At 44.8% G+C, this 12,116-nt stretch overlaps 1 protein-coding gene across 1 annotated transcript in view; it reads left to right on the plus strand.

Moving 5' to 3' along the window:
• Positions 1-895: 895 nt before the first annotated feature.
• The window catches only part of GTF3C1 (general transcription factor IIIC, polypeptide 1, alpha 220kDa), an 89,853-nt gene continuing 78,632 nt past the window's right edge, over positions 896-12,116 (plus strand). The window contains exon 1 of the mRNA XM_006896631.1: positions 896-1,116. Coding sequence (XP_006896693.1) covers positions 896-1,116 — 221 coding nt within the window. The remainder of the gene's footprint in view (positions 1,117-12,116) is intronic.

Below are 12,116 nucleotides of genomic sequence, written 5' to 3' on the forward strand. Positions count from 1 at the left end.
AGCCTCAGCTTCCTGTTCTGCAAGATGGGCATAATAACACCGCCTCAAAGGGCTGTTAAGCATAGACAGAGGTTGTCTGACAGGTGTTTCAGAATTCGTGGTACTGAATAGTGCCCCATTAATGTAGGCTATTGTTGTTATTAACCTCAAAGCGAACAAAAGGAATATTTTCCAGTTCGTCCCACTCCCAGATCAGTTTCCTTTCCAGCAAGTGACTACTGCACTCCCCATGATGACGTTCACCCCACATCAACTCCTAGTCTGCACAACTCCTTTCAACTATTGGAACTACAGATGCAAACGATCCTCCTCAAATCTGTACTCTCTCTCTTTTCACCCTAAAGCTCATCACTGAAGTTCGGGACAGTACGCAATTCCTTAGTTACCCACAGCTTGGCTTGGTGTCTACTGACCACTCCCCCTCAATCTCTTAACTCAATCCTGGACCATAAAGGTTTCCTTCACTTAGATCGTGGACCACCCAGGTTGGGCAGTGGTGGTCTGGGGTCTTTATGACCTGGGATTCTGCCTGGAGGTTGGGGGGTAGTCTTCAGAGAGATGAAAGAAAAACCGCCCCATTTCCCAGAGGGGGTCCAAGGCACTCACCCTCCATCCCTAGAGGCGGCGGTTCCGGGTGCCCGAACCGGAAGCAGCCCGTACACTGTTTGCAGTTCCCCTGGTTACTGCGGGTCTGCGGACCAATGATAGTGCCGTTCGTGTGACTGAGCCCGCCCCCACGGGCAATGACGTAGGGCGGGCGAGCTGGAGCTCCTCCTTATAGCTTCCGGTCCGCCCCGCCTTCTAGAAGCACTGATCGTTGTACGCAAGCGTGTCTGGCTGAGGCCCTAGGCAGCGTGGTGCGCAGGCGCCCAGGGCGCTGCCAACACAAGTAGCAATGGACGCGCTGGAGTCGTTGTTGGACGAGGTGGCCTTGGAGGGGCTCGATGGCCTGTGCCTGCCTGCACTCTGGAGTCGCCTGGAGACGCGAGTGCCGCCCTTCCCGCTGCCTTTGGAGCCCTACACGCAGGAGTTTCTCTGGCGGGCTCTTGCCACGCATCCGGGCATCAGCTTCTTTGAGGAGCCACGAGAGCGACCTGATCTCCAACTCCAGGACCGGTCAGTCTCATGAGTCCCCAGCGGGTGTAGACCAACTCTGAGCCCGGGAGCTGAGGGAGCCTGCTGGGGGGTGGGGACCAGATTCAGACGGGAGGAGGATGGGGGAGAGGTGCCCAGGGCAGATCGAGTGTGATGGAGGGCGTGGTGGTCAGGCTTATTTGGGGTCCAGCAGGCCTGGCAGGGCCTAGGCGTCTCACGGAGTTGGGAAGTCATCGGGTGATCCGCATTGAGCCCTTTGTGTGTTTGGGGGTGGTGGCGAGGAGGACTGGGATCTGAGACCGAGCCATCAGCCTTGCAAGAGTCTTTCCTTTAAAATAAAGGGTCGAATCGAAGCGGGAGCGGGGTTTAACTCAAGACTGGAGATAGTTGAGGTCAGTAAAACTTTACGGATCGTTTCACGCATTGCTAGCTTGGTGGTGTTGTGTACGATCGAGCCGGGACCGAAACATAGCTGACTCCCAGCCGGGTTTCAGAAGCTGTAACTCGCACGAGAGGCGATGGCCCATCTTTCTCCCGAGTAGCAGCTGCAACTCCCTAACCACTAGCTTGTTGTTGTTATGTACCATTGAGTGGGAACTGACTCATAGCTGAGCCTCCAGCGGGTTTTGAGAGGCTGTAAATCACACAGGGAAAGATTGGCCGTCTTGCTGCTGAGCTGGTGGATGCAAACCACCGCCTTTGTGTTGACAGCCACCAGAGCTCCCTTAACCACCAGCTCGTTGTTGTGTGCCCTGCCGATCCTTAGCTGCTGGCCCTCCGTCGGGCTTTCAGAGGCAATAATAAATCTGTGGAAAATTGCCCATCTTTCTCCCATGGAGGAGCTGGTGGATTCAGACCAACTAACTATGGGGTTGGCAATGCACTTCCTTATCACTATGCCACCAGAAGCTACACTGCAATCCCGAAGGCAGACGGTTCAAGGCCACCATCTGCTCTGCGGAAGGATGGGCAATCTCCTCCCCTGCCATTAACTGCCTCTGAAAACCTCCAGAGGGTCATCTGTACAAGCCCCCAAAGCTCCCTAACCACTCGCTTAGTAAGTCTAAAACAAACGAGAACTTTCAAACTGCAGGCTTAGTAATGGTTGACATTCATTGAGTGCTTAGTACCGGCGAGATGCCACCGTTCTAGCCTTCTGTTCTAGAGTCTCCAGGTAGAGGTATCCATTTGATCCTCGCAGTAATTCTAATGAGATAGGTGCAGTTGTGTTTCCTACTTTATATATGAAGAAACACAGTCCCAGAGGAAAATTAGGTATTCTCTCTACAGTTGGAGAAGTAATAAGTAAGTAACTGGGTGTTGATTTGACCATCTCTCTTAACAGCCTTTGGGTGTAAGACATGTGATGAGGGTCTCAGGAGGCCCCAGGAGATAGTAAGATCCAAAAAGGTTGATGTTAGTTTGCCAATTGCCAGAGTACTCTGGGTGGTGGTGTATGCTGTTGAGTTGGAACTGACTCATAACTGACCCTCCAGCAGGTTTTCAGAGGCAGTAAATAACAATGGGAGGAGATTGCCCATCCTCCTTCTAAGGAGCAGCTGGTAGATTCAAACCATGTATCTGTGGGATTGCAGTGCAGCTTCTTACCCCTAGACCACCAGAGCTCCCTGTATTTTGGGTGGAGAAGAGTAAACATGAAAGCATGACAGAAGAGAAATCTACTTAGGTAGTGTGTAATAGGAGGTAGGAATTATAGTTGACACTTCAGGTAAAGTGTGTAATAGGAAGTCAGGAATTATAGTTGACACTTAAATGGGCTTCTTTATGAGTTGGGCACTGTTCCAAGACCCTACATTTAGCAATTTACTTAAATTTTATAATAGCCTTTTGAGGTAGATTTCATCCCCCTTTTCCTAGTGAGACAATTATGACACAGACGGGTCATCAACTAGTAAAAGCAGAACTAGGATTTGAATCCAGGTAGTTTGGGTCACTAAATGGGTTTTTTCTTTTGAAGTTTGAGTCCTGAATCCATTTTTCTCTTAAATGGATCCATTTCCGTTGGACTTAAGAGGTCTTTGAACTCACTTAAGAAGTTTGTTCCTTATCAAAGGGACAATTTAGAAGCCATTGATTGAGGAGAGTAGCCTGATGAGGAAATATTAAGAAGGGAGATTAGTAGATTAGGGCAAAGATTTGTATTGATACAATCATGAACAAAAGAGTAGTCTGAGTATAGATAATCTCGTGGTGTTAAGACCTATTAAGGCAGAAAAATCAAAAGGATTTGGTAACTAGTTGGGTGTGGAATATAAATCGTGGTAGGGATTAAAGACTGAAGCCTGCTGGTTGCTGGTATTTTGGTGGCCGATTCTCCACATTGAGGCAAGGAACATAAAGGAAGAGCAGACTACTGGGTGATGAGGAAGGCTCTGGGGCCACTTTAGGACACGGAAAATTTGAAGCTCAGTTGAGGCCTCCAGCTGGAAATTCTTTGCCTATTTTCATTCCCATGAAGTGTTTACAGGACTCTGTTTAGCAAAATTTGTGTAAAAGTTGGTAATAATTGTGAGACTGGCACAGGATTAGGGCAGGGTTTAGATCCATCGGTTATAGGGTTGCTATGGGTCGTAGTTGACTCACTGGCACCTAACGGCAACAGCAACATGTAGCAAACAACTAGCTTCATGGGATTAAAGGAAAGATTGAGAGAAGGACTGAGTCCCATAGAATGGGTTTGAACCGCTCACTTTAAAGCAGTAACCCAGTGCTTGACCATCACACCACGTTGAGTCATACTCTCCAGTGAGTAATTAATCTCATCCCTAGAAGAGAGTATAGTGTAATTGGAGACCTTAAGGCATAGCTCTGAGGAACACCAGCATTTCAAGCTGCAAGGAGGGCCAGGAAACCTTCAAAAGAAGACGGGGAAGCTATGGCTGGAGAGACAGACAGACCAGGGTGGTGATGTGAAAAATAGGAGAGAATATAGCGTTAAACAAGTAGATAAACAAATATAGATTTATTCTCTACTAGACTAGTGCAGAACATAGCTAATTTCAAAGGCAAACTTAAACTTGGCAGAGTTTATCCTACAAATGCTACAAGGCACCTGGGAGGGGCTTCCTTTGGCAGTTAGATTCCATCTAATTTGAGGTATTTGGTAAACAATTGAAGATCTAAGATCGCTGTTTGGAGGAAAAGATGGGTGGAGATTCACGCGTAAGAATTGTTAATACACAGGTGATTAGTGATTATAAAAATGGATAAATGTACTTGAAAACAAGAGACAGAGGTAATTTCAGGAGTAAAACTCTTAATCATCATGTCTGAATGTAATGTTTTAGACACTAAGCAACACACATGAGGAGTATCTTGTTGACAGGTGCCATCTAAACAATAGATCTAGACCTTGCTCTGTCTTGCTCCAGCCTCATACTTAAACTCTTTGTCGCAGTCTCTGTGTCAATCCATCCTGCTGAGGGTCTTTCTCTCATCCCCCACCTTTCCCAGAATTAGGTCTTTTTCAAAGGACTGGCCCCTCCTGATAGTAACCCCAAAGTATGTGAGATGAAGTTTCACCATCCTTGCCTCTCGGTAGCACCCCGCTTCCCCTTCCTCTAAGACAAGTTTGTCTGTTTGTATGGCAGTCCATGGAATAATCAATACTCTCCTCTAACACCACAGTTCAAAACTTCATTTATTCTCTTGTCATCTCTATTCGTTGTTCAACATTAAGATGCATCAAAAGCAATCAAAAAGACCTTGGCTTAGATTGGATGCACCTTAGTCTTTAGACTAATATCCTTGCTATTTAGCACTTTGGAGAGATCCTTGACATTGAATTTTCCCAGTGCTACCTGTCTTTTGATTTCTTGACTTCTGTTAGCACGGATGTTGACTGTGGATCCAAGTTCAAAATCATTGACAACCTTAATTCCTTCTCCATCTGTATTGCCTATTGGTCCAATGGTGAGGGGTTTTGTTTTCCTGACGTTGAAGACCATAGCCATTAATCTTCCACAGTAAGTGTTTAAAGCCCTCTTCGCTTCCAGGAAGCAAGGCTGTCATCTGCATAATGTAGGTTGTTGATGAGTTTTCTAAACCTGATACCACATCTCTCTGTAGTGTTCAAGAAGGTGTTCTTGAATGATTTGCTCAGCATACAGATGGAACAAGCATGGAGAAAGGATACAATCCTGATACATACTTTTCCTGATTTTAAACCATGCAGTGTTCCTTTGTTCTGTTCCCACAGCTGCTTTTTGGTCTATGTATAGGTTTTGAATGAACACAATTAAGAGTTCTTAAGTTATCCAGCTGTCTTCATTGTTAAGTATTAATTGTAAGGAGTTGCACTGCCAACCCAAAGGCAACACAATTTGAACCCAGCAGCTGCGCCAAGGGAGAAAAAGGGCCCTCATCTCTCATGGGATTTGTATGACTCATAGCGACCCTACAAACAGTTCTAAACCCTGTCCTATTCTGTGCCCACCTCACAAGCTCTGACACACTTGAGCCCATTGCTGCGGTCACTGTGTCAATCTACCTGGTTGAGGGTCTTCTCCCTTGCTGCCCTTTTTCCTTTCCAAGCATGATGTCCTCCAAGGAGTAGCCTTTCCTAGCAGCATGCCCAAATGAGGCTCTCTGGCTGCACCTTCTCTAAGACCTATCACTTTATTCTTTTGGCATTCCAAGGGAATTTAAGTACTCTTCTCCAACACCATAGTTCAGAGGCATAGATTTTTTTCTTCTGTCATGTGATTTACTCCCTATAAAAACCTCTCTGGAGGGTCAACTATGAGTCAGTTCTGACTCAGTGATACATAACAACAATAGAAGGATCACAAGTTGATATATATATAGATTTTTTTTTTTTTTCTTTCACTGCTTAGAAGGCTACTAGTTTGAATTCAGGGCATAGACTAGGGGAAAGTATTCTCTGTTGACTCTGGAGAAAGGTACTTCTCTCTAACCTCTAGTTCTTGTTTGAAATAGCCTGTGACCTGGCATCTGTCTTCCTCCATCTCTACTTGTTTACATCATCATTCGCTCATTCTGCTCTTTTTTTTTAAAATTATTTTTTATGTGTGTACCGTCAAATCGATCTGACAGATAAAGGATGATATTGCCCCTCCTTCTCCAACAGAGCATCTGGTGGATTCAGACTGCGTATTTCTGGGATTGCAATGCAGCATCTTGCCACTAGGCCACCAGAGCTCCCTCAGTCTACTCTTTTTATACCTCAAAGGAGATTGATTTAAGAGACATGCCCTACACTAGTACTGCCTCATTAATAGACTGTTTTTAAAGCAGATAATGCATGTGTGCTGTAGTCTTTTTTGCCAAACCATACAACCCCCACCCCTTGCACAGTAGTTTCCTTCTGTGCTGTGCACATTATTTACGTGGCTATGTTTCATGCAAAAGTAGGATAACAGGGTAAGCCCATTGACAGATATAGCCACAAGTATAGGGATGAAGATTTCTAGTCCTTATTTTGGGGAGAGATCATTCAATCAATACATTCTCCCCTCTTCTCTAAATCCATGTCCTTATATGTGAAACACATCCCCCCATCACCTCATTCTGAAAGTTTTAAATCAGTTTCAAGCCCATAGTTTCATCATTTGAATCATTTAAATATAATTTGGATGTGATTTTAGGCACTTGTGAAATCGAGCCATTTTCTGCTTTCTAAGTGCACTTACTGGAGCAGGCTAAAGAGACATTTTTCATTACAAATGGGAGAAGGTGAGGAGCACAAAGGGCTTACAGATGTCATGCAAGTTCAACACCCAAAAGAATAAATGGTATTAGCTCTTAAGACTTGAAAATAATCCTCCGTCCCATTGGGCCCTGTAGACAATGAATGTTGGCCATTCTTTCCGGGTTTTGGGTATAAGCTCTTTGGCCCTTGGCAGAAGCCTCCACCTTCCAAACCTGTTGCTATAGAAACCCCTTCAGCTTTGAGTGACCCCATGCTTTTAGCCCTGTGAGTCTTCATTATACCTGTTGGACATTGAAATCTCACTGCTCAAATTGTGTGTAGTGACCCCATCTCTTTGTCCTTTTCCCATGACCATCTTGCTCCCTTACCTTTGGATGATGTCCACAGCCTCAGTACCCCATACTGCAGAACTGAGTTGGTGGAGATCTGACTCTTTAAAACCTGGGAGTTGATCCATCCTTTGAAATCTAGGAGGCTGCGTGTCCACACTTTGAAACCCAAGAGGTCATGGCTGCTGCTTTTGCTTCCTCTGTGCCTCCCAGCAGTTCTCTTGGCCTCTGAGCTGTGCCTAGGATGATGTTTTTCTGGGAGGACAACAAATTTCCTCACTGTTGACTTCCAAGAAGTAAACAGTTTTCCTTCCTTTCCTCTTGTCTGTCCCCTTCTGTCAGAGCTTTTGGGTTTTCAGCTGCTTGTCTGCCACTCATCTGTCAGTTTGCCATACTTTGGTGCTTGTTGTAATGTGGGTAACTTTGCCACTGGCATTTCAAATGCCAGCAGGAGTACAGATGATAGATTTCAGCAGAACTTACAGACTAGAAGAAGGAGGACTGGTCATCCACTTTCAAAACAACAGACCCTTGGACACCTTATAAATAGCAGGTGACCGGTGTTTTATGTAGTGCTGGAAGATGAGCCCTTCAGCTTGGAAGGTGCTCAGAATGTGAGTGGAAAACAGTTTTCTCCTCAAAGTAGAGTCTACTTTAATGATGGAGTAAAGATGCTTTGGGCAAACTCTTGAATGATCTGGAAAGCATAAAAAAAAGATAGAAGGACTATACAGAATTACTTCACCAACAAAAAATTGACTGATAAAGAACTATTCCAGGAAGTAGCATGAGATCAAGAACCAGTGGTAATAAAGGAAGAACTTTAAGCTTTTCTGAAGGCATTAGCAAAAAAAAAAAAAATAAGACCTCAGGAATTGATGGAATACCCATTGACATATTCCAACAGACATGCAGCCCTGGACATGCTCACCACGTTGTGCTAAGAAATTTAGTTCACTGGAAGAGATCTATATTTCTTCTCATTCCCCAGAAATGTGCTCCAGCAGAATGTGGAGATTACCAAACAATATCATTCCTATCACATATAAGTGAAATCCTGGTGAAGATTAATTTTTAAAAAAAAAAAAGACTAACATTTGACATTGAGAGAGAATTTCCCAGAAATACAAGCTGGATTTAGAAGAAGCCGTTGTGCTAGAGTTATCACTAATAATGTCAAATGGATCTTGACTGAAAGCAGAGAGTACCAGAAAGGTATCTATTTATGTTTTATAATTTATACAAAGGCATTTGGTTATGTGGGTCACAAAAAATTATGCCTAATACTGAGAAGAATGGGAATCGTGGAGCACTTGATTGTGCCTGTGCGATACCTGTACCAAGACCAAGAAGCTGTTGTCTGGACAGAGCAAGAGAGCAAGAGCAAGAGAGCAAGAGCATGGTTCAAAATCAGTACAGGAGTGTGTTAGGGATGTATCCTTTTGCCACACTTTTTTTTTATTCTTCGGCTAAGACAGCAGAAGAGATGATTTATTGTGCATGTGACATCCAACCACAACTAAGCAGAGTTAGTCCAGAATATCCTAGGTCCAGGGCAACAGATCAAAAGGGCTGGTTTCAAAGGAGGAAAGTGGGCCTCTCAGGTGTTCATGGCGATCGAGTGGCGATGGACGTTCTAGATCCCTTGAGTCAGAAGTTCTAGACAGGAGCAAGCAGTCCAATTGGTATCAGCGTCCCCTGCCTGTGGCATTCTCTGCTCCTGCCGCTGTGGCGTCTGCAGGTGCACACGCTCACGTCTACTTGAACCTCTGCCTCATCTTTCTTCTTTTACGCTTCAGCCTGCACATTCGCTTTTTCCTCCACTTGGCCCTCATGATTCGGAGGTCTCGAACAAGATGGCACTAAGGTGGAAAAAGCTTGCCACACTTTTTAAGTTTGTATGCCAAATAGATCATTTATGAAGAAGAATGTGCTATCAGGATCTCATCAACAACTTATATTATGCAGATGGCACAACTTGCTCCCCAGAAGTGAGGAAGACTTTGAAGTGCTTGCTGCAGAAGATAAAGGAATAGAACCTTGAATATGGATTGCATCTCAACATCAAGAAAACAAAAATCCACCAGCCCAGTAGGCAGCATGATGATAGATGAAGAAAAGATGGAAATTGTTAACAGTTTCATCTTGCTCGACTCCACAATCAACATCCTTGGCACTGTGTTGTTGTTGTTATGTGCCTGCGACTCATAGCGACCCTATGTACAACAGCCCTAAACTCTGCTCTCTCCTGTGCCAATCGCACTGTCTCCGACACTCCCATCCCAATTATCCCAGTCACTGAATCAATCCACCTCATAGAGGGCCTTCCTCTCCTGCACTGTCTCTCCACCCTCCCAAGCTTGATATCCCTCTCCAAGGACCGGTCTCTCCTCACAACATGTCCAAAGTATGTTAGACGGAGCCTCAGAATCCTTGCCTCCAAGGAGCCACCCGGTTTAACCCTTTCCAGGACAAATCTGTTTGTTTTCCTAGCAGTCCATGGTACTCTCAATACTCCTCTCCAGCACCACAACTCAAAGGCATCAATTCTCCTTCTATCCTCCTTGGTCATTGTCCAACTCTCTGATGCATAACAGGTGATTGCGAAGACCATGGCCTGTATCAGACGCACCTTAGCAGTCAGAAAATCAAAAGACAAGTTGCATTGGAAAAATCTGCTGTCAAGAACTTGTCCAGATGCTAAAGAACAACGCTAAGGTGTGCTTGATCCATGCCATGACCTTCTCAGTTGCTTGTATGCATCTGAAAACTAGACAGTAAGAATGACAAAGGATGCTTTTGAGTTGTGGTGCTGGAGAAGAGTATCGAGCATACCGTGGACTGCCAGGAGAACAGAAAGGTCGTCCTGGAGCAAGTGAAACCAGGGTGCTTCTTGAAAGCAAGGATGTTGAAACTGTGTCTTACACCCTTGGGACATATTGTCAGAAGAAACCAGTCATTGGAGAAGGACATCACGCTTGGAAAGGGGAGAAGGCCAGCGGGAGTAAGGAAGATCCCTGATGAGTTGGATTGACCCAGTGACTGGCATTGGGGGCAGGTGTGTCAGAGATAGTAAGGTTGGTTCCAGATAGCGCAAGGTTCAGAGCCATCCATAGGGTTGCTATGAGTCAGGGTCAGCAGCGCATAACAGCGTCAACAACAAAGCTTTCACCCAGTGAAAGGCCTTCATTTATTGATATGGCAAGACTCCAAATGAGGTGAAACAGCTGTAAATATCCATTTAATAATTGGAACATACTGGAATATGTAGAAGTCACACTTGGTAAAGTAGATCAGTGAGTGAGAGGAAGACCCTCAGTGAGATGGATTGGCACAGTGACTGCAGCCATAGCCTTGAGGATGGATTGTGGGGTCATGGCTACATAGGGCAAGGTTTCGGTATCACTGCGACTCATGATCGATTGAGCAGGTCTAACAGCAGCACAGTGGTGGTTGGTAAAATCTATCAAGCATAGGGACTTCCTCTTAACAAAATACTGTGTAGGTCCAGCCTTTGTGAAAATTCTAGAGTGCATGCTCTGAGTTTACACAAAAGAGTTTGATTTTCATTCTGTATGGCTCATTTCTCTAAGTCCATGTCTCTACTCTCTTTGGTGATTTTAACATCTTGCTTTAAGACAACCCCTCAGCTAAATATCCAGGATCATCACTTACTAGACGTTTCTTTGCCAGTGTGTTAGAAGCGTCACCCTTCATTGTCCAGTCACATGTTCCTCATTTTCCTTTAAATCCTAACCAGAAGTGCATTAAGGCTGACAACATCTGGTCATATTGTGTTTATCAATGTTGCTGGATACATTCTCTAAGATTAAAAACTTTCTGTGTGGCTCTCAAGTCCTTCTGAGTTCTAACCAGAATTCCCTTTGACATCTGTGATTCTCCCAACAATCTCTTTAAGGCATTCAAGGCTTTTACTGTCAAACACCTTAAAACTCTTCCAGCCTCTACCTACTGCACAATTCTAAAACCACTTTGACGTGGTTTGTTTGTTTTTTTTCTTGTTGTGTACCATCAAGTCAGATCCGACTGGCACAGGAGGAGATTGCCTCTCCTTCTCCAACGTAGCATCTGGTGGATTAGAACTACACACCTTCGGGATTGCAGTGCAGCTTCCTGCCACCAGGCCACCAGAGCTCCCTACCACTTCTACATTTTAGATGTTAGAGCAGCCTTTCGCTTTTAGGTACTGTAATCTATCTAGTGATATAGTAGCAGAAGTACTACAAACAAGTGGCTTCAGGGCCAAGCTTATTTCCTCAGAGTTGAGTATAGGAGTGTGCGTTCAGGCTACTGATCATATTGGAAAACTCTCTTCCATCTGGGAGAAGGGCCTTGTCTCTCTTCTTCACCAATTTCCTAGTTTCCTTGGCTCATATGACATAGAATCTCTGTTCTCCCATCTCTGTTTGCTGACTTTTGCTTGCTCAATCTGCCCTTTTCATATTTCAATAGAGATTGATTTAAAATACACACAAGCTCAGGTGGCGAACCACATGGGGAGTTGCACAAGTAAACCAAAGGCCAGGCCTCTCTGGGGCTTTGAGTCCACCAGTCCCTCCACAGGAGAAAGTTAGGTTATTTCCCATGAGCTTTGCGGCCCTGGAAACCCAATGGTGGGTCAGATGTGAGTTAGTTTCCACTCAACTGCAGTGAATTGAGAGTTAATATAACAACAAAAACCTATTCCCAAATGGGATTGTAGCCACAAGTCTAGGAATGAGGTCTTACAGTGCACATTTTTCAGACACATAATTAATCTGTATTAGGGAAACCAGAAGATCCATGGCTTGGAACGGGAGTTGGTCTGGTCGCAGTGTCCCGCTTCAGAGGTAGGTTTGTGGGATCCAAGAAAAGTCTCCCGCTTCAGAGGTAGGTTTGTGGGATCCAAGAAAAGTCTGTGTTATCTGGGATAGAGTAGAAGAACTTTACTCAAGCTTATTTACTTTGGCAAAGCAGGAAAACAATGATTATTGACTTCC

Source organism: Elephantulus edwardii, unplaced genomic scaffold (assembly GCF_000299155.1).
Source record: "Elephantulus edwardii isolate Elephantulus edwardi_28Jun2011 unplaced genomic scaffold, EleEdw1.0 scaffold00186, whole genome shotgun sequence".
Taxonomy (NCBI): Eukaryota; Metazoa; Chordata; class Mammalia; order Macroscelidea; family Macroscelididae; genus Elephantulus; species Elephantulus edwardii.